Raw genomic sequence first — 23,426 nt, forward strand, 5'->3', positions numbered from 1 at the left:
CTGAGGAGCTGGGCCGCAAGAGGGGGGAAGTGTTCGGGACGCAGGGGACGCGTGCTCTCGGGAACAAAGCCCGGTTTGGAGATGCCCGCGTGGGTACCGGTGGCTCCTGCCGGGCGCCGCTCTCCACGCGCCACGCGAGGCAGGGCCTGGCCGGGAGCGAGCGGTGGCCGCCCCGCGGCCAGGGCCCACCAGGAGGGGTGACCCAGAGCCTCCAGCTCTCCCCCCCCCCCCCCCCCGCCCCCTGGATCCTTGCAGCTGCCCTGGAAAAAAACCCAGATGCGCCGGGTGGCCCCGCCAGCCAAACCCGGCCTGGGTGGAGGCCCAAGCGGGGCTCTTCTGTTTTCTTTTTCTTTCTTTCTTTTTTTTTTTTTTTTTCTTTTGCAATGGTCTTGAGCATCGATACCAACGGGTGCATTCGAAGCTGGCCGCGGATGCCTCCCGCTGGCCCGGGGGCGGCAAGTGCCGGCGCCCACCCGCGCCGGGGCCTCGCGCGCCCGGGCCCTCCCGCAGCCCGCGGCGGCTTGGAGGCGGTCGCTGCACCGGCCACTGCCGCCTCCCCCTGGCGGCCAACTCGGGCTTCCGGCCCCGGAGGGAGGCGGAGGGAGGCGGAGGGAGGCGGCCGGAGGCGGCCGGAGGGGCCCGGAGGCCTCGCTGCGGGGCGGGGGCGGGGGCCGGGGCCGGGGCCGGGCAGCCCTCGTGGGCCGCGGAGGCCGCCTCCGCACACGGCGGCCCGGCGCAGCGAGGTCGGCCTGCGGCACTGTCGCCCGGGTGGTGGCGGCGCCGCGAGCTGCGCGGAGCAGGGCGGTGGGAGCCCCGCTCGCTTGCCCCGGGCCTGGGCCGGCCGCGGCCGCGGCGCTTGGGGGGACCGCGCATCCTGACCCCGCAGGGCGCCCGCAGCGCGCGGGGAGGACGCCGCCGAGGAGGACCGAGACCCGCCCCGCCGGGGCTTAGGGGGCCTGGCGCAGCCGTCGGGCGCCCGTTTCACCATTAGTAAGTCACTTCCAGGCTCCTGCGTCTCCGTGGCCTTGGATACGGGGTATAGATCTCAATAGTTGTCCTGTGGGGGAGGCTTTGCTGAACAGACTTCTTAAGATCTTCGTTCCCTAAGCAAACTGGACACTTAAAAATACGGATTGAAAATATAACCCCCAAAAGAAGGTAGCCTAAGCGATGACTGTGGACCTCACAAATGGAACGTCTGTTTTACAGAACAGTTCGTTCTAGTGATTTTTACAAATCCTTACCCTAGCGGAGCGTTTTATAAAAAAAAAAAAAAAAAAAAAAAAAAGTGTTCATTCACAGTTAAATAGTACATCTGTTGCTTGTGCCACGATCGTAAGAATTCAACATTAAATTGAGCCGTAGGTCCTGCAGTCAGTCTTTGTAAAATCTTAATAGAGCGACGCCTCTCTGGAAGTTCAGTTCTCACAGATGAGAACCAGGGAAGACGAAAAGGGGCCTCTCGGCTGAAAATCCAGCTCCTGATTCCCAAGGCCTCTCCTAGTAAATCCCCTGGGAATTAGGTTCCTCAATCCGGGGTTTAAAATAATGCCTGGCATGATGTAGGCACTTATAAGTAACTATTTGTTGATGAGACTTTCACAAATGCCCATCCCTGGCAAGCCTGTGAACGAGAGGTCCTGAGTGTGTACAGAGTGACCTAGTCTAGTTGGGGAGCAAAGAGTCCCCAGAAAGTGACATCGAAGGATAAGTTCACTACAAATGGGTATTAACCAAATACAGGAGGGTGAATAGGAGGAGACCACATCCAGAGAATGGAACATTGGAAGGAGGAAGAGAGAAGAGGATGAGGAGGAGCTAAAGAGAGATTATGGGGCCAGACAAGGAGTCGGCTTTTTCTATGAGCAGAACGTTTTAGGGAGGGGAGTTAGATGATCATATATGTGTCCAAGCTTTACTTTCTAATATCTCTGCACAGGCCAGATTAGAAATTTCAACCCTGGGGTGGTGGTGATGCCAGTGCTGAATGAGGATGGAATTGGGAATGGTTTACAAAAATAGCAACGACAAGGGGGGGGGGGGGCTGTAGGCTATTTAGTGGAGGGACAAACTGCTCCTCTGTACCTCAGTACTTCCTGAGGCTATAATTACAACATAATACCATAATTGCTGTCTCTAATCATTCTGTTATCAGTAATAACTTGTGCTCAGTTCACTTGTAGGAAAGCAGGGGACATGATAATAATAACTAGCACCCTTGGCCACATGGGGTGAACAGACATGGATCTGACACCTAATAAGGAAAGAAACTCCAGCAGCGTTTGGGTCATGGGATTTGGATAATTTTCATTTTCTGTGTTAATATCTTGGTGTTCCGCAATGTTTTCCTGTCCTTTGTTTTACGTCTATGAGAAAAATCTAGAAATAATTACACAGTTTTTCAAATTTCCAAAAACAGCAGTTCAAGTGAGAGTGTTTTCAGACCACTGGTTTTTATTGATAATCGATACAAACTGTGTCCTTACGTTGATGATCTTCACTTTTTCTTTTTGTAGAAATGCAACCAAAGAGATCATTCTTGTTCAGTGAGCATTGTTTTAAAGCAGACAAACCCAAACACAAGCAAACAAAACCAGACGGATAAACATTTTGTTAATCAAGTGCTATGTTCTGTAACTTCCAGAAAGCCTGGCCCTACTTTTTGTGCTCAAAAGGCACTAATTTCCTTTTGCCTATGTTTTGTTAAGCGTCTTCCGTAGCTGGGCTCATAGAAGCTGGGCACAATTCCATTAAATCTGAGGAAGGAAGCTCTGGCAAAGTAGAAGCTAAGCTTGAAATGAAGAGATAAGGGTAGTGCCTGCAACATTTCTATCTCCCTCCTCTCCCCACCCCGCCCCTACCCCCACACTGACTCCAACACCCTTGGGTCACCACCCCTTACTTACCAGGACCCTCTGCTCTCTTTCCTGCCCATCCTACAACCCACCCTTACAATCCCAAGGCCACAAATAATACCTACCACTGCCCACCACGCTGGCTTTTAGAGAAAGGCATGAGGGTAGCAGATCAGTAGAAAATGCTCTGTGAGTCATCTGGTAAGAACCAAAGAAACAGACTCCTCAGAAAAGCCCAGTTTGGTCTATGCAACTGACCTTCTCTTTGCATCTTCCTGTAACATCACCATGATACCAGGAGATGAGGAAGAAGCAAAAGGCATAAAAGCTTCCTGTCTAGAGATCTGTTATAAGCGTCCCTAGGATTTCATGAAAAAAGTTTCCAAAATGATACCATTAGAGGTTCTATCTTTGGTGGTGAAGTTCCAGCCAAACCAACCTTCCTGCAAGGAACTATACATTCTGCACCAATTACTTAAAAAAAAAAAAAAAATCGCTACCTGAAGGTTTGAATAGTGGGAAAGCATTCCTGAAAAATAAAGAAAATGGAATCTTTTCTAGATTATGTGGAGTCCTCCTTTTAGTGAGCTCTGTTGCTTTAAATTCCACAAAGGACAGGAATCCTCTTTACTATTTTCTCTCCATAGACTTAGAGTGGCCATGGCTCTTGTGGCAATCATTCTTCTGTTATTTCTTATGGCCTTAGAGGTTTTTGGCATTCAATATTTCTATGATAGGTTTTATGTAATCATTTTTTTGTAACTTATGAGAATTATTCTCATTTCTAATATTTTTAAATAAGTGAATAGGCAGAGATATTAACTAGTAAACATCAAACTGGTCACCTGGCGGTGGGTTGCATATCTTGGGTGATTACCGCTGTGGGCACACTCAGCCTGGCACCTGCATCGAATACCTCCTCTACCACCTGTGGTCTGACTCATCAAGATCTTGCTTTTGTATAGATCTTCAGATTCCTCAAATGCCCTTGGTTGCAATTTGAACTGTTCTCTGTTTTCTTCCCCAAAGGAATTGGTGTAGATTTGAAAATTGGTTTTTCCTGAGACTGATTAGAAGTTAGTGACCACTAATTATAATTGATTGCGGTGATGAATGCACAGCTTTATTGAGATGAAATTCACACACTATACAATTCACCTGCTTAAAATGTTCAATTCAGTAGCTTGTCGCATATTCACAAAATTGTGAGTTCATCAGCTCAGTCATTTATAGAATATTATTATTACACTAAAAAGAAACGCCATCATCCCCAGGCTCCTCCTCCCTCCCAGCCCAAGGTAACCCACTAATCTAACTTCTGTCACTAGAGACTTGCCTATTTTACGTTTCATATAAGTGGAATCATGTGATTATGCTCTTTCATGACTGGCTTCATTCATTTAGCATAATGCTTTCAAGGCTTATCCATGTTGTGGTATGGGTCAGTGCTTCATTTATTTTTATTGCCCCAAAATATTCCTTTGCATGGATATTACAACATTTTATTTATTTTATTTATCCATTCAGCAGTTGAGGGGCATTTGGGTTGTTTCTCCTTTTTGGCTATTGTCAATAATGCTCCTATGAACATTTGTGTGGACATATGTCTTTATTGCTCTTAGATGTATACCTAGGAGTGAAATTTCTTGATCATATGGTAACTATAAATGTTTGAGGAACTATTTCCCAAAGTGACTGGACCATTTTGCGTTGCTGTCAGAATGGTATGAGGGTTCCATTTTCTCCACATCCTCAACAATCCTTATTATTATCTATCTTTTTTATTAGAGCCTGCTGGGTATGACATATTATCTTGTGGTTTTGATTTGCCTTTCCATGATGACTAATGATGCTGAGCATCTTTTCATGTGTTTATTGGCCATTTCTACACCGTCTTTGGAGAAGTGACTCTTCAGATATTTTGCCCATTTTTAATTGAATTCCTTTTTTGTTCTTCTAAAGCATTATTGTAAAATAAATTTCTAATAAGACACATGGCCAGTGATTGTGGCTGTAGGTGTATAGTAGTTATAAAATAAATATTTGTTGAATGAAGCCATGTGAAAACACTTGCTACATTTTTTAGTGCTTTCATTGTATCTAGTGGATTGTTGATGTTTCTTTCTCCTCCCTCTTTTCTTAGGAGCCCATCTTGCAGCTCTCAAGTTTCTGTAGAATGCTGTAAACAATTTTCACGGCTGGTTTTCAAGTAATAGAAAGAATTGCACCTTCTTCTTCGTAATAGAACTGTGATAGTTGCGTTCAATGCCTAACGTTGCAGAAGCAGAAAGGGCAAATGATTCTGGAAATGGTGAGCACAGATCTGAGAGAAAGTCTCCTGAAGAGAATCTACAAGGTGCTGTCCAGTCTTTCTGTACTCGTGCCTCGGGGACACCTTTGGGTCCCAAAGGAGATGGTCATTATCCGTGGAGCTGTCCAGTGACCCATACTCGGGAGAAAATTTATGCCATCTGTTCAGACTATGCCTTCCTCAACCAGGCAACCTCAATCTATAAAACTCCAAATTCAACCCGCTCTTCTTGCCTCCCTGATAGTACCTCTTTATCTGCTGGAAATAATCCATCAAGATACATTGGTATCCCAACAAGTACATCGGAAATCATCTACAATGAAGAAAATAGCTTGGAAAACTTATCCAATAGCTTGGGCAAGCTACCTCTCGCATGGGAAATTGATAAATCTGAATTTGATGGAGTGACCACAAATTTGAAACACAAATCAGGTGAGGAAGGAGGCTTGAATTTTATATGTGAAAATAATAAAAAAATAATATATTTTGTTTAAGCTTGCCATTAAACATGGTTTCCTTTTATAAGGCTGAACAAGGAACATTGCTATCGTGTTGTCCATCATTTTAGTTAAAAAATAACTTTGGGCAGAGGACATTTAGTTCATTAATGGGTTACCACTGGAAACCTGAGCATTTTGAGAGCTTTGAAAAACCTAAAACGGCTGTAAGATACGGGTATTGCAGATAAGTGTACAGAAGCTCAGAAATGGTTAATGGGGTGGCTAGAATAACATAGTACTCTTTTGTAGTTTTGCAGAGACATGAATTCATCTTTCCCAATTAAATGCTTACTTTTCTTTTCTACGATATAACATTGTGGCTTTTTCATGTTAAAATTTTTTGAGCACCCAAAAAGGTCTCCGGGTACCACTGAGTAGGTTGTGTACTGCACAATTTAAGAGGGTGCTATTCACCTAGGGTGCAGTACACAGCCTTTGCAATTGTGGTGTGGTGGCCTTCTGGTAGAAACTACTGCTTTTCACTTCTTTCTTTTGGACTCACAGTAATACAGGATTTTTATGTGGTAGGTACTCTTATCCTCATTTTGTAGATAAGGAAACTGAGGCTCAGAGGAGATAAGTTGTTTGTGGAAAGTTGATAGCTAATAAGAGGTAGAACTGGGATTCGTATTTTACTTCTAGGCTTCTTTGACCATTTTGTAAAACCTCCACACTTCTTGTTCATTTGCCAAATCAACTTGTTTCACAGAATATTATGTTACTTTGTAATTCTTGGTGTCTTGGGGGTTTCACTTTGTGTCTGTTTTTATGGGTGATTGGTCTATAAATTTTTTGTAATATCTTTTTTCAAATGTTGGCATTAGGGCCATGCAGGTCTCCTAAGACAAGTTTAGAAGTTATCTTTCCTGTTTTCTGTGGGGTTTTCAGAGGGGTATTAAAAATCTCGAATAGTGATTATTAACTTGTCTTGTTTCCCATTAATTCTGTTGAATTTTAGCCTGTCCATTTCATCTGAGTTGTCAATTTTATTGGCGTAAAGTTATCTCGGATAAAAAAGGACTATTAATCTAATACCTACAGGGTCTTTAGTAATAACTCCTCTTTCATTCCTGATACTGATTATGTTATGTTCTCTCTCTCTTTTTCTGGTTAGGGCTTTATCAGTTTTGTTCATTTTCAAATAAAGCTTTTAGCTTTGTTAATTTTCTCAATTGTTTGTTTTTCTATTGATTTCTGTTTTTTTTAAATTATTTTTCTTCCTTCTACTCACGTTTAGTTTACTTTGTTTTTCATTTTTCAGCTTTTTGATTTAAGACTTTTCATGAGCATTAGTAGAAGTTTACTTTGTTTTTCATTTTTCAGCTTTTTGATTTAAGACTTTTTATGAGCATTAGTAGAAGTGCTTTAAATTGTACTACGAATACTGTTTTAGCCACAGCCCACAACTATTGATACACTTTATTTGTATGATCATTTAAAGTGAAGTATTTTCTAATTTCCCTTGTGATTTTTTTTTGATATAGGTATTACTATTTAGAACTGTGCTGCTTAATTTCGAAATATTTTGGGGCTTTTGCTAAAAGTTGATTTCTAATTTAATTCCATTGTGGACAAAGGACATATGGTCTCGGTCTTTTTGAAGGGGCTGAGACTTTTATGTTTTATGTATGTTTTATGACTCAACATACAGTCCATGTTGGTGAATGTACCACATACATTTGAAAAGAATGCTCATTCTGTAGTTGTTGGGTGTAGTGTTCTATGAATACTTACTGGGTCAATGTGCTTGAGAGTGTTGTTCACATCTTCTGTGTTGCTACTTAATTTTTGTCTTGTTCTATCAGTTGCTGAAAATGGGGTGTTAAGAATTAACTATGATTTTCATCTTTTCTGCATTTAATTCTGTTGATTTTTGCTTGTACGTAATTTGAAACTCTATTATTAGGTGCACACACAATTATGATTTTTTATTTCCTTTTGTTGCATTGACCTTATTATCATTTTATCATGAAATGTCCCTCATTATTCTTGGTAATATCGCTTGTTCTGAAAGCAACTTTGATATGATCTAGCTACTCCAGCTTTTTTTTTTTTTTTTAAAGATTTATTTATTTATTTATTTATTTATTTATTTATTCATGAGAGACACAGAGAGAAGGCAGAAACATAGGCAGAGGGAGCCTGCACAGGGAGCCTGATGTGGGACTCAATCCCAGAACCCCGGGATCACACCCCCGGATCATACCTGGAGCCAAAGGCAGAGGTCCAACTGCTGAGCCACCCAGGTGTCCCTCCAGCTTTCTTTTGAACAGTGTTTGTGTGGTATATCCTTTTTCATCCATTTATTTTCAACTTGTATCTTTTTATATTTAAAGTCTCTCTCTCTCTTCTACTCAGCCATAAAAGAGATGGGATTTTGGCATTTGGTACAACATGGATGGACCTATCATACTAAGTGAAATAAGACTGGGAAAGACAAATACCATATGATTTCACTTAAACATGGAATCGAAAACTCAAAACTAATGAATAAACCAACAAAATGCAGATTCAGACCTTTAAATACAGGGAACAAACTGATGGTTGCCAAAGGTTAGGGGGGTTGGAGGATGGGCAAAGTGGGTGAAGAGGAGTGAGAGATACAGGCTTCCAGTTATGGAATGAATACCTATGGGAATACAAGGTACAGCACAGGGAATATAGCTAGTGATTCTGTAATAGTGTGACAGATGATAGCCACTTCTGAGATGAGCATAACTTCTAAAATCATTGAATCACTATGTTGTACATCCAAAACTAATGTACCATTGTGTGTCAACTCCACTCAAAAAAGAAAAGACTTAAAAAAAAAAGAAAAAGAAAAGGCATGATTCGTCTTCCTTTTGATAAAAATCTTATAACTGAAAAAAAGTAAAGCACATCTCTTAAAGATAGCTTTTAAGAGTATTCAGTGAATTATTTGTTTCAGGTATTGTTTCTTTGAGTTCTGGAATTTACATTTTTAAAATAGTTTTTGTTTCCTATCTTGGATTTGGTATCTTTTCATTTGTGACTGGAATATTGTATCTATCTCATAAAGCATAGTTATAATATCCACTTTAAAATCCTTATCTGCTAATTTAAAAATCTGGGCCATCTCAGAGTTGGTCTTATCTTTTTTCATGAAAAGGTGTCATATTTTTCAGTTTCCTAACATATTCAATAATTTTGGATCATATCTAAAATATTGGAAATGTGATTTTGGATTCTGGTATATTCCTCCAAAGAGTGTTTTAAGTTCATTCATTTGTTTGTCTTTAATTTTAGCAGTAGTGAATTTGGTTTGACTGAAACTGTAAATTTTGTGTCTTGAGGACATTTCAAATCTCCATCCAATTTTTTAAGCCTTAGTTGTGCTGTTTGGGGTCTGCTCGGTGCATGCACGGTTTGAGGATCAGCCTAAGATTTGGTCCAAATTTGTACACAAAATTTGAGTCTCCTCTTTTCTGGTTCTTTTATTTCTGGGGTCCCCACCCAGTTCACTTTCAAGTGGCAATAATTGTCCAAAACTCTGTCCCTCAAGTAAAAAAGACAGCAGATATTTGCTATCCTCAGATCTTTCTCTAACAGCCAGTGTGGTGAATCGAGGTAGGAGTGTACATATGTTTCTTTGGTGTTGGGGCTATATGGGTATGTTATGGGTAGGGTGAGGAATGGAAGAAGGAATATGACAATGACAAGGGAAGGTAGACAAAGGTTCCTGGAGTTGATGGGATGGAGAGACAAGAGTGTTTAGGTGTTGGTATGTTATGTTCCCCTCTCAGACTTACCTTCCACTTTGCCAGAGCTTCCCTCTCTGGAATTTTTTTTTAAATGTTTGTTTGTTTGTTTGTTTATTTATTTATTTATTTATTTAATATTTTATTTATTTATTCAGAGAACACACACACACACACACACAGAGAGAGAGAGAGGTAGAGACACAGGCAGAGGGAGAAGCAGGCTCCCTGCAGGGAGCCCGACGTAGGATTCCATCCTGGGTCTCCAGGATCATGCTGTGGGCTGAAGGTGGCGGTAAACCACCTGGTTTGCCCCCCTCTCTGGAATTGAATGGAATTTTGTCTGTGAGACCAGCTCTCTTTGTGGCAATATAGGGATTTCATGAAGGCTGCTTATTTAGAGCACATGCTTATTTAGCCCAGGGAGAACATGGGAGTAAAGCAGAAGGGGACAGAAGACAGGCTCAGGGAAGCCTTAGAGGAAAAGAATGTGGACATTTCATGATAAAATGATAAAAAGTATCCAGACCACTCTGGGGGCTGTTGGGGTCCCAGATTACCACACTTCATTAACCTATTAGGATTTTAAGTGGCTAGGAAAGCTACATAGGACATTAAGGTATTATTGGGTGGTGAAGACATGGGAAGAAATGTTGGAAAGTAGTTTTTCCATCTTTTTAATCTCTAAGATTTATTTTATTGGTGAAAGAAACTTATCAGAATGAGATTTAACTCACTTTTGCCAGTGGTTGTTCAGCTCTGTAGAAATTTTGTGTTCTCTGTGAAGACTTAGAATAGCTAGAGGGATTGGGGAAATCTTGTTTCTGGATATTACAGTTTTTGTCATTATGACATCTTATAAAAATCAGAAAAATCCCCTGTGTCACAAGAGTGCTGAGTTCCAGCTGGCTTTGGTTTTATTGTAGAGCATCTGAATGAATGAAACAAGCCCCTTTGCATGTCTGTTTTCTAGGCATACAGCTACACAATCTATGTTTTATAATTCTGAATAGCTCATAAGAATAAAATATTAGCTTTTGTTTCTATAACAGATTTGATTATTTCATTAAAAATATAGTATGTGTGAACATGATTAAGTATTTGAGCATAACTCTCAGAAATGTTAATGGTATTTTAGTGATATGAAACTGGGATGTTATTTATTAATACATATTTTAAAGTTTTTATTTAGGGCAGCCCAGGTGGCACAGTGTTTTGGCGCCACCATCAGCTCAGGGTGTGATCCTGGAGATGTGGGATCAAGTCCCACGTTGGGCTCCCTGCATGGAGCCTGCTTCTCCCTCTACCCGTGTCTCTGCCTCTCTCTCTCTGTGTCTCTCATGAATAAATAAATATTTTAAAAAAAGTTTTTATTTAGATTCCAGTTAATTAACATACAATGTTATATTAGTTTCAGGTGTACAATATAGTAATTTAGCACTTCCATATATTATCCAGCGCTCATCACAAGTGCACTCCTGAATCCTCATCACCTATTTCACCCATCCCTCCCACCTACCTCCCCTCTGGTGATCATTAGTTTGTTCTCTAGAGTTAAGATTTTAATTAAATAACTTGTCTGAGTAATCCATTAGCAGCATTCAGAAATAAAAAAGTGTTAAAATTAGACAATTTAAAATCTGATTCTTTTTATCGAGCTCCCAATTCCTCTCCCCCTTAGGTAATTACTTTATTTGCCTTATGTGTCTTTCAGAGAGATTGATGTATGTGTGTATGCGTGCATGCACGTTTGTGTGCATTTACCTATAAGCGCAGACTCACCACAGAAAGGAGACTTTGTTTTCTATTCTAGTTCCTGGTGCTAAAGTTGCATTTTAATAATGTGCATGTGAGAATCATTCTTAATCCATTTTGTGGTCTCTGTAAGGCTTGGAGATATTTTTAAAAATCACATCATTGCATTATTGGATCTAGTGCTTTTACTTTCTTAACAGAGTTAGATTAATGTGATTTTATTGTTTTATAGAAAGGATTCATTTTCTGGAAAGTGGTCTAGTTAAATATTTTCCTGTTGGTAATTTGATTTTCCACACCAAAGATTCTGTGATTGAGTCTTTTACTATCTAAGCAACTTGATCGGGAATTGGAATATAAGAATCTGATAGAAACTAACACTCGTGGTTGCCTAAAGTTGTTTTTATTCTCTCTCTTCAAGCCAGGGGAGTACTTTTGAAAAAAAAAATTTCTTTAATGTATTTGCAAGTATTTTGAGAGCTAGTGGTATTGCCTTTTTTGTTTTTAAAAAGACTTTATTTATTTATTCACAAGAGATACAGAGAGGCAGAGACCTAGGCAGAGGGAAAAGTAGGCTCCCCAAGGGGAGCCCAACACCCTGGGATCCTGGATCCCAGGATCAAGACCTGAGCCGAAGGCAGGCACTCTTAACCTTTGAACCACCCAGGTGTCCCTAGTGGCATGGCTTTTTAATTTTGTTTCATAATTAGTTGTTTTGCCGTGGCAGTTTATTTCATCTTGAGCATTTTGCTTATTTTATATTCTTATATTCTAGGCAATGTAAAGAAACAAATTTCCAAGAAAAAAACTTCAGATAAAAAAGGAAGACACCAGAGGGAGTGGCCTCAGTATTCTCCTCTTGAAGATATTAAGCAACGGAAAGTATTAGATCTCAGAAGATGGTAATCTCTAAAAATTGGCTTTTTTCCTTAACCGCACAATACCATTGTCATACTTAATAAAATTAGCTATTTCCATAGTATCTGATTCCCAGGCTAAATTTAGATTTCCCGGATTTTTCTGAAGTATCTTCATGCCTGATTGTTCATAGTGGGACCCAACCGTTAACTACACCTTGTGTTTACTTGTTGTGGCCTATACATCTCTCTTAATCTAGAATGGTCTCTACCTCACTCTCCTCACTGTTTTGTTTTTGTTTTTAATTCTAGGAGATTGACTTCTTAAAGAGACTTGGCCAGATGTCTTGTAGGATGTTCTACCTTCTGGATTTGTCTAATTTTTTTCCCTTGATAGTTGTCTAAATTATTTCTATAACCTCAGCATTTCCTGAAAGCTGGAAATTAGATGTAAAGAATTGGTTTAGATTCTGGTTGAACATTTTAGGCAAGAATACTGCTTGAGTGTTCCTGTGTCCTTCATATTGGATCACATCAGGAGGTACATAGTATCTGGTCATCCCGTTTTAGATTCTAAGAGTAATTACTGGATTTAGATGCTGAAAGCATAGCCCACCTTGTCAAGGTTTTTTTGTTCCCATTCTACAGCCATCATGTAATCAGTGGGATGACAGTGGCATCAGGCTAATGTCCTGTCCCCATCAACTTTTCACCTACTGGTCTTAGACCCATTGACAATTGTCCGAATTTTTATTGCAAAATGGTGATATTTCAAATTTCTATAATTTCTTCTCCTCTAATTAGCTGATATTCTTCTGATAAGAGCTTTCACTCATCAGCTGGGGCTATTTAGTTACCTTAGAATATATTTCCTTTTCTAAACAAAAAAAATGTTTAATTAATAATAGCTTTTAAATATTACTAGTCTATGATTTGAGGTTTTAAAAATTATTTGTATGAGGTTTAAAAATGTTAGATTTTATCATTTATTTAATAAATATTGGACCCTTTACTATGGGCTGAGAATATGAAGATATAAAAAACATGGTCTTTTTTTTTCAAGGTTTAAAATCTAGGTGAGAAATGGGAACAAAGCAGAAAAATACAAAATACCTCAGGCAATTTGTCAGATGATGGGTATGAGAGGAAATAATGAGGGGCTCAGTCTTAAGAGAGGATTCATTGAGGAGCTAAGTCTTAAGAGAAGAAATCCGAAGGGATGGATGGTACAAAGGTCTTTGAATGGATGGTAGGAAAGTATCTTGCTTGTTGGTGATGAAGATTAGCTAAACTTATCTGAGTGAAGCTCAGAGAAGCTAATAAACTTGTCCAACATCACATGGTGATGTACTGAAACTGAAGAAAGCCAGACTCCAAGTTCATATTCTTTCTTTGTAACACCTGTCATGATCTATATCTTGGACAATGCTATATCTAAGCATTTAGCTTTTTTTTTTTCTCTGCTGTAGAGAGAAGACATTGATTATTTCTTAATAAAAGATTTTTTTCAAAGATAAACGGGTAGTAATAAGTACGTAGAGTGTGTTGGAGAAAGATACTGGAATCAAAAACAATTTTTTTAATGTTTATTAATAATGGGCTTTGCTCATTTTTGCTTTGAATCTCTTAGATTTAAGATATGTTTTAACAACAAATCTGGATAATTGTATTTTAGTAGTTTAACATGTGATGCCATAAAGGCTTGGATGAAGAAGGGTAGACAGGAGAAATAATCTTAGGGGGAAAATTACCAGGATGACAAGCTCATTTCTCACTGAGAATATATTACAAGATTAGGGTTGGGGTGGAAACACCCATAAAAAATAGTAGAAAGTTGGTTAAAGTTGTAGGCCTGCCTGTCATGAGTAAGACCAGTAAAACAAGTTTGAAATGATGAAAAAATCTTAAGGGTACCTAGGATTGATCCTAAGGCTTTGTGAAGAAGTGTTTAAGATGGAAGGTTGAGAGATTTAAACATGACCAGAAAAAGGTCTTTTTACTGCAGTCCTGCTCTCTGTTGGTAGGTAGACATTCCTTTGTCCTTCAAGGTTCTTCTAGCTGGACTTAGGATCAAATTGATATGAGACTGATTAACAGGAGAAAATCAAATTTAATAATGTATATAGAGGAAATCCACACAGACATGGAAATTCCAATGACAATGAGGTAACATGAAGCTTATGTGAGCTGAGGAGAGGATAGTAGTCAGATTTAAAGGAGAGGAAGGCCATTAGCCAGGAGGTGAAAGGAAATGTTTTGAAAATCAGAGTTTGCCCTGTTAGGCAGATAAATTTCTTAGTAAAGAGGAGTCTCTGTCAATAGCTCTCTTTCTGGTAAAGCAGGCAGTAGAGGGGGAAGTGAAGAGTTTTTTCTAAATCTGCTGGGTTTGCATTGCTTTTGACTCAAAATAATGTTCATGAGAAAGTGGTCCATCTTGGGGCAGCCTGCCCTTGGCGCTATACCTCAAACCCATGGAAATAATAACAAGAAAATTAAAAAATAAGGAAAAACTCTATCTTCCCTTAAACAAAGAAATATCAAGATAGGCTATTGAATAGAAACATAAGCTTTAATCCAAGGTTATCAAATCCTGTGCACTCTGGACCAACAGAGAGAGGACACCAAGGTCTGCACAGACTACTGTTGGCCTCGAACAGTGCAGGTTTTCCTGATGTTCGTGTGGCAGTCCTGAAACCATCTGGTGACCCTTTGGTTAGATTTAGGGGTGTGAGAAGCTGTATGAGTGGAAAAACATCAGAGTTCTTGTTGGAGATCCAGTTCACACTACAGGAATGCAGGTAGAGGTTGCAAAAGGAGATATCCTGCTGATCTGATTGCCACTCCGTTATCTTATCCTGTAATTTCCAGCCCAGGACAGTGCCACTGGTGAATTGCTGGGAAGGCAGTGATGGCAAGAGTGGAACATAGGCCACACACTTCCTGATTTCAAAACATTACAGAGCTACGTAATCAAAACAGTTCATACTGGCATAAAGACAAATATGTAGACAAATTGGGCAGAATAGAAAGCCCAGAAATAGACACTCATATAAATGGGCAAATGATCTTCAGTAAGGGTGGCAAGACCACATAATAGAGGAAGGACTGTCTTCAGCAAATGGTGTTGGGAAAAGTGGATACCATCTGCAAAAAGAATGAATTTAACCCTTACTATTCATCATACACAAAAATGAACTCAAAATAGATTAAAGACATAAATGCAAAGACCTAATACTATAAAACTCCTAGAAGAAAATAGTATGGAAGTTTCTCAAAAAATTAAAAATGGATTGTATGTTATAGGCTGAATGTTTGTCTTCCCTCAATTCATATATTGAAATCCTAACCCCCAAGGTGATGGTATAAGGAGATGGGGCCTTCAGAGGTGATTGGGTCATGAGGGTGGAGCCCCAGTAAATGAGATTAGTGCCTTATAAGAAGAGACAGGAAGAGGGAGCTTGCTTCCTCCTCTCTCTGTTCCATGATGTGAGGACACAATGAGAGGATGGTCATATGCTAAACAGGAGGCAGTTTCTCACCAGATATTAGATTTGCTGGCACCTTGACCTTGGACTTTTCAGCCTCTAGAACGAGAAATAAATGTTTGTTGTTGAAGCTACCAAGTCTGTTGTAATTTGCTATGCAGCCTGAACTGACTAAGACACCATATGATCCAGGAATTCCACTCTGGTTATCCGGATCCAAAAGAATTGAAAGAAGAATCTTGAAGAGATATTTGCATACTATGTTCATTGAAGCATTATTTATAATAGCTGAGAGGGGGAAGCAACCCAAGTATCCATCATAGATAAAGGAATAAAGAAAATGTGCTATATACATACAAAGGAATGTTTTTAGTCTTAATATAGAAGGAATTCTGACACATGAGGACACTATGCTAGATGAAATAAGCCAGACACAGAGACCAATAATATGTGATTCCACTTATAAGAGGTGATTAATAGTTGTAAAATCATAGAGACAGAATGTACAATGGTGGTTGCCAGTGACAAAAAGTTAAATATTGTATGATTCCATTTATATGAAGTATAAAGTAGTGAAACTCATAAAAATGGAAAGTAGAATGGTGGTTGTCAGAGGCTGGGTTGTCCAGTGGGTGTAAAGTTTCAGTCTTGAAAAATGAAAAATTTCAAGAGATCTCTTTCACCACAATGTGAATATAGCTAACCTTACTCAACTGTACCCTTAAAAATGGTTAAGATGGTAAACTTTTTTTTTTACCAGAATTATAAAAAAACTCACCCAAAATCAAAGGCAGATTTGATGATGCGGTGTCAAAGATAGCAAACAGCTCTATTCAAGGATGAGTAAAAATCATAGAGGAAGCAACTTGATATATGTGTATAAAAGTGGCAAATAAGAAAAAACAGGGACAACTGTAGAAGACATACACATCTTTGGGAGAGTTAGTTGAGGAAGTAAAGTTAAAATTCAGAATAAGTCCTTCATATTAAAAAAGTTATAATTTATGAAATTTTTCAAAATGAAGTCAAAGAAGAGATTATATGAAAACAGAAGGAAATATTTGACAGGCCCTTGGAAAGAAGTGGAGAACAACAACAACAAAAAGTCATTGCAGAGGTGAAAACCACATTAGAAGCAGGGAGAAAAAAACCCCATCCCAGTGAAAAGCATAATCAAGTCAGTGGTGAGCCAGTGTGAGGAAATCATACAAAACTTACATGGAAAAGAACAGGCATAAAAATGATTAAAGAATAGATAAATGCTGGGGTGCCTGGCTAGCTCATTTGGTGGAGTGTGTGTCTCTTGATCTTGGTGTTGTAAGATTAAGCCCTACATTAGGTGTAAAGATTACTTAAAAATGAAATCTTAAACAAACAAAAAAAACAAAACAGATAAATATGGATAAGAGACAGAGGCTCCAAATAGCACTAACTGGTATTCCAGAGGAAGAGATCAGAACAAATAGAAAAAAAAAAAAAAAAAAAAGAATTTGAAGACACCCCTGGAAGGAATGTTCCCAAAATAAAGAAAGGCTAGAGTCTGCAGATTTGAAAGGGTAAATTGTGTCCCAGGAAAGGAAACCCAATACAGATTGATCAGCACCAAGGCATGTTCTAGTGGAGTTACTGAATTACTGAAGTTCAAGCATAAGGGAGTCCTGGGCACCCAGGTGCAAAAACAGTTGTACAGAGGGAAATTATCCCTTTGGTCTCAGTCTTCACCATGGCAGCACTAGCTGCCAGGCTATAGTGGAGTCACGTTTCTCAGGTGAGAACAAGTCACCAAATGTCACATTCACATTGTCATTCGAGTGTGGAAGCAACGGACTCCCAATGATGAGAGAATTCAGTGACTATAACACCCATGAGTGCTTAGCCATTTAGCAAGGAATGTAAACCACCCAAGATATTAGGGGGGAAAGAAAGGAATGGAAAGCAGTAGGAAACAAGTCATGTTGACTGCTTAGTCCATTTGTAGGAAATTTAGTTGCAGGACAGAATGTTGGTAGGAGCTATGAATACTTGACCACTTGAGGAAGTTAGCTTCTGAGTTTGAAGTGAGAGATGTATAATGCCAACAATTTCTCAAGCTAGGATCATTTCTGTGGGTAGGAGTTCTTTTTAAAATAGCCTTGCAGATAGATATAAACAAAATCATGCAAAATGTGTTCATTGTTTTTTTTCTTTTGTGCATATAACCAATTTTTAGTCTTTGTGGAGAATGATTAGTGTGTGAGTTTCCTAGAGTTACCATAACAAAGTACCATATATGGAGGGATTAAAGCAACAAAATATGTCTCATAGTCCTGGAGGTTGGAAGTCTGAAATCAAGCTGTTGGCAAGGCCACATTCCCTCTGAAATCCGTGGGGTAGAATTTTTTGCTTCATCCCAGCTCTTGGTGCTTTGTTGGCAGTCCTTGGCATTCCTAGGCTTGCTGCTGTAACAATTCTGCCTCCTTGGCCATGGCCATGTGTTCCCTTGGCCTTGTGTCTGAGTCTTCACCTGGTAGGCATTCTCTCTGTGTGTCCTTCTTCCCTTTTTATAAGGACATTGGTCATCTTGGATTAAGGATCCACCTCTCCCATGTGACCTCATCATAATTGGATTCCATCTGCAAAGAACCTGTTTCCAAATACGGTCATAGGTACCTGTGGTTAGAACATATCTTTTTAGGGAGGTACAGTTCAATCCATAACAATTCGTATATTATATGGCCCCATAATAACCATATAGGTAAGTGACTGTAATCATCTTTTGTATCTTAGTCTTAAAGGTCCCAGTTCAGCTGTAGAGACAAGGATTGTTGATTTGCATATGTACCGTTATGCATATTATATGTACATATACAAACATACATATATCTAATTTTTCTTTTTGTAATTTTAAGTTAAGATTAAAACCGTGTTTAATGATAGTTCTTGTTTCTCCTTTTCATTTTGGCCACTGTTAGCACCTTCATTAGAAGACACTTGGGAGGTTCAGTCAGTAGATGCTGTGACTCTTTATCTCAGGGTTGTGGGTTCGAGCTCCATGTTTGGTTGTAGAGGTTAAAAATAAAATTAAAAAAAAAAGGAAAAGAAAGTGATTGGGAGAAGGTAATTTGAAAGCCCATATCATTTCTTTTTTATTGATTGAATAGTCTGCTTCTTTTCTCCTTTGTTCACATTAGCTGCAGTCACTTCTCTTGACACATGACTATTTTTTTTAAAGATTTTATTTATTTATTCATGGGAGACACACACAGAGAGAGAGAGAGAGAGAGAGAGAGAGAGAGGCAGAGACACAGGCAGAGGGAGAAGCAGGCTTCATGCAGGGAGCCTGACATGGGACTCAATCCTGGGTCCTCAGGATCACACCGTGGGCTGAAGGTGGCGCTAAACCGCTGAGCCACCTGGGCTGCCCAACACACGACTATTTGGAAAATTGTCTGGATTACTCAGTGCAACAAAATTGTGCCATGGGAGGATTTTTTATTAGACTTTAAAGTTCTCTGTGACAATGCAACCACTGCTTCTCACCTAAGGGTTTTAGTTGGACAAAGTGGGTGATAAATGAATGTTTTTCAGTCTGAGTTAGAGTCTGAAAAGTTGATACATGGGGACAATGCTTTGTTTTGTTTCTCCAGTATTTTTGCATTTGTAAGTAATCATGTATGCAGCTCAACTAGGAGCTTACACTGAAATTTTAGTAGTTGGTGTCTACATATATATTGTTATTTTTTTTCCATTGGTTTAGATAACATTTACTTTACCTAGTGGTTAGTTAACTTAGCTAACTTTATTAAACTGGATGGTTTACTGTTGTTATGCATTCACGATATGTTTAATAAATATAAAAATCTTTTAAGTGAGTGGAGATTTTACATTGGCTTGGATGAGTAGCGCTTACATTATGTTAACACATTTCATTGGCATGAGTGTTATATTTCTATATGCTTATTTTGTATTCATTTAAGTGAAGAAAATGGTCTTCTGTTTTCTCAGGTACTGCATAAGTCGACCACAATATAAGACTTCTTGTGGTATCTCCTCATTAATTTCATGTTGGAATTTCTTATATAGCACAATGGGAGCTGGAAAGTAAGTATGTTAATTTATTGGTATCTCTAAATTCTAAATCCAGAAGTTATTTGGTGTTGCTTTTTCTGTAATTAAATATTTTTAAGAAGAAGTTTTTCACAAATTGAGAAAAAATTACTACATTTTGTTATAAGCCTTCAGCTGAAAATAATAAGCATGCATTATTTGTGACAAAATAAAAATTAAAAATATAGTTGACTATTGAACAACACGGGTTAGGGCAGTCTAAAACCTACGTAAAGGGATGCTTGGGTGGTTCAGTGGGTGAGTGTCTGCCTTTGCCTTAGGTCATGATCACAGGGTCCTGGGATTGAGTTCCACATTGTGCTTCCTGCAGGGAGCCTGCTTCGCCCTCTGCCTGTGACTCTCATGAATAAATAAATAAAATCTTAAAAAAAAGTAAAATAAAATCCACATAAAAGTTTGACTGTTCAAAGACTTACCTACTCATAGCCTACTGAAGCCTTACCAATAATATAAACAATAGATGAACACATACATTGTATGTTGTATGTATTATATACTGTATTCTTTTTTTTTTTTTAAAGATTTTATTTATTTATTCACGAGAGAAACGGAGAGAGAGAGAGAGAGAGAGAGAGAGAGGCAGAGACACAGGCAGAGGGAGAAGCAGGCTCCATGCAGGGACCCTGACGTGGGACTCAATCCCGGGTCTCCAGGATCACACCCTGGGCTGAAGGCAGAGCTAAACCGCTGAGCCACCCAGGCTGCCCTATATACTGTATTCTTATAATAAAGTAAGCAAGGGAAAAAAAATGCTTTTAAGAATATTGTAAGGAGGGGTCCCTAGATGGCTACTTCAGTTAAGTATCCAACTCTTGATTTCGGCTCAGGTAATGATCTGAAAGGGTTATGAGATCAAGCCCTGTGTCAGGCTCTGTGCTGGGTGAGGAGCCTGCGTGAGATCCTTTCTCTCTCCCTCTGCCCCGACCCCCCAATCTCTGAAAAACAGAAAAGAAAAAGAATATGGTAAGGAAGAGAAAATGCATTTAAAGTACTGCACTAATAAATAAATAAATAAATAAATAAATAAATAAATAAATAAATAAAATAAAAAATGAAAAAAAAGTACTGCACTGTATTTTTATATAAAAAAATCTGCGTATAAATGGATCCCTGCATTCAAACTCATGTTGTTCAAGGATCAACTGTATTAGTAAAATTGTTTGCAAATCAGAATGACATATGAGTATTGAGACAGGTTATATTTGCATATGATTGAAATTGTAAAATGAAAAGCAATGTTTCTTTTGTAGTCTTCCACCTATTACTCAAGAAGAAGCTTTACATATTTTGGGCTTTCAACCCCCATTTGAAGATATTAGGTTCGGCCCTTTCACTGGAAATACAACACTTATGAGGTATGAAGTCCTCACTTAGAGGCAATTACCTTATTTCTAGTTCTGCAAAATAACAATGCAGTAAATGTTTGTTGATAGTAAACCATGTTTCCAGTTGTAGGGCCCCAAACTCTCATAGATATGCCAAACTTGGGTGCTGCCTGAATTTATCTGGAATTGGAATAGTGCCATCTGTGCTATGGAACTGTTGCCATGAACAAATGTTCTTGTTGTTTTCAGATGGTTTAGACAAATTAATGACCACTTTCATGTAAAAGGATGTTCGTATGTTCTATATAAGCCACATGGGAAGAATAAAACAGCTGGAGAAACTGGTAAGTAAATATATAGAAGATATTTTTTCTCTAGTAAAAGAATTTATATCCTACCTTTAGATAGGGAAGGGGAGCGTTGAGAGAGCTTTTTCTACATTTGCAGCTGCTTAATTGCCTTTAGCTCAAAATAATTTTTATGTCAAACAGGCATATTTTGGGTGACAGGCATATTTTGGTGTCCTTCCTTCTCTATCCTGGGCACCCCAGGGTTATTTCTTGCATACCTCCTGTAGCCATCAAAGTAGAAACTTACATTTTATGGGGTTTAGCAGAAACCCTCAGGTCAAATGCCTTCATAGGACTTCTACTTTTATTTCTTTTTTAATCTCTGGAAATTCTTCAGTTATGTATTTTAGCATATCTTTTTAATATTTTATCCAGTACTTTTGTCATGTCATTGGCAGGGCTATTCGGGGTCTATGTATCCCAAGGAAGAAAAAATGATGTGTCAATTTAAAAACTTTATGTTTTATGGATTTGTGTTTATATTCACATTTATGTTCTGTTGTGTGAAACAGTCCTAAACTTAGAATTCCTTAGACAACTATATACTATGAATATTACCTTACTTCTGTGATTAAATTTCTTTATTATGATCAACATCTACTTCTTTAAACCAGATTTTTTTGTAGATAGTCATATAGTAACTAAATCAAGCACAGCTTAACTAGTAGTAGTAGTACCAGTTATGGATACGGATAGAGAGAATTTTCTGTAAACCATATCATTCAGATTAGTGGCTTGACTTTCATTTGGTATATTAATTATTCTTTAATATTGAATGTTTATACAATTTTGGGGTTTTAAGGTCTTTGGTAGTTTTTTTTTTTTTTAAATCAGCATTGACAAGTAAGGATCATCTTTGGTAAGTCTGGTGATCCCTAATGTACTTTTTACTAATATTTAATAATTTCTGCCTATTAGCCAGAGGACATATATCCTAAGAAGTGTATATTTTTTATTCTAGGAATGAAACATCTTACACCTTATTTCTTTAAATTAAAGGAAAATAATATTAATTATGTTGGTTCTAGATTATTATCCTTGCTTGATCTGTACTGTAGTTTATAGTGATGCTAGCTTATAATATCAGTGTAAAACAAGATGCTCATCATTGCCATGATAAAATTATATAATCACGTTGACTGCTGTCATCTTGCTCATATGATATTAACTTTTCAGGGTAATTTTATTTACTTTTTTATTTTGTTAAAGATTATTTATTTATTTGAGAGAGAGAAAGAGGGAGAGTGAGTGCATGGTTGGAGAGGAGCAGAGGGAGAGGGACAGGCTGGTTCTACACTGAGCATGGAGCTGGACATGGTGCTTGATCTCAGGACCCTGAGATCATGACCTGAGCCAAGATCAAGAGTAGGATGCTTAACTGACTGAGCCACTCAGTCACCCTGAGGGTAATTTCATTTAAATGTAAGGGCATTTTGGTACATTTTACTATATATTTCTAGTTCCCAGTTATTTTTTTTTAAGATTTTATTTATTTATTCATGAGACACACAGAGAGAGAGAGAGAGAGAGAGAGAGAGAGAGGCAGAGACACAGGCAGAGGGAGAAGCAGGCTCCGTGCAGGGAGCCAGTGTGGGACTTGACCCGGTGTCTCCAGCATCACGCCCTGGGCCGAAGGCAGTGCTAAACCACTGAGTCACCCAGGCTGGCCTAGTTTTTTTTTTTTTTTTTTTTTTTAAAGATTTTGTTTATTTATTCATAGAGACACACCAGGAGAGAGAGAGAGAGAGAGAGAGCGAGCGAGCAGCAGAGACACAGGCAGAGGGAGAAGCAGGCTCCATACAGGAAGCCCGACGTGGGACTAGATCCTGGGTCTCCAGGATCATGCCCCAGGCTGCAGGTGGTGCTAAACCGCTGCGCCACCGGGGCTGCCCATGGCCTAGTTTTTTAAAGATTAATTTTATAGTAGTAAAATCATCATTTAGTGGGAATTTAGTGTGTGCTAAGCACTGTGTTGACATACTTGCTTTAATTCTGTAGCAATCCTGTACAGATGTATCATTCCCCCTTTACTGATGAGGAAACATATGGTAAATTCAATAAACTCAACAGGGGTTGCACAGCTAGTTGGGTGGTAGATTTAGGTGTCAAACGTGGTCTGCCTAACTTCAGATCTCAAACCTAACCACTTGTTGTTCTGTGGG

The 23,426-nt window shown here is 38.9% G+C and overlaps 1 protein-coding gene across 5 annotated transcripts in view; it reads left to right on the forward strand.

Moving 5' to 3' along the window:
• The window catches only part of BIVM (basic, immunoglobulin-like variable motif containing), a 39,558-nt gene that overhangs the window by 833 nt on the left and 15,299 nt on the right, over window positions 1–23,426 (forward strand). For 4 of the 5 annotated variants that reach the window (XM_026008882.2, XM_026008883.2, XM_026008885.2 and 1 more), the window contains exons 2-6: window positions 4,999–5,598; window positions 11,916–12,042; window positions 19,467–19,562; window positions 20,840–20,944; window positions 21,164–21,258. In XM_026008882.2, coding sequence (XP_025864667.1) covers window positions 5,121–5,598; window positions 11,916–12,042; window positions 19,467–19,562; window positions 20,840–20,944; window positions 21,164–21,258 — 901 coding nt within the window. In that variant the 5' untranslated portion in view covers window positions 4,999–5,120. Of the gene's footprint in view, window positions 1–703; window positions 991–4,998; window positions 5,599–11,915; window positions 12,043–19,466; window positions 19,563–20,839; window positions 20,945–21,163; window positions 21,259–23,426 lie in introns of those variants that run through there. The other variant, XM_026008884.2, reaches the window with a different exon arrangement.

Source organism: Vulpes vulpes, chromosome 6, assembly GCF_048418805.1.
Source record: "Vulpes vulpes isolate BD-2025 chromosome 6, VulVul3, whole genome shotgun sequence".
NCBI lineage: Eukaryota > Metazoa > Chordata > Mammalia > Carnivora > Canidae > Vulpes > Vulpes vulpes.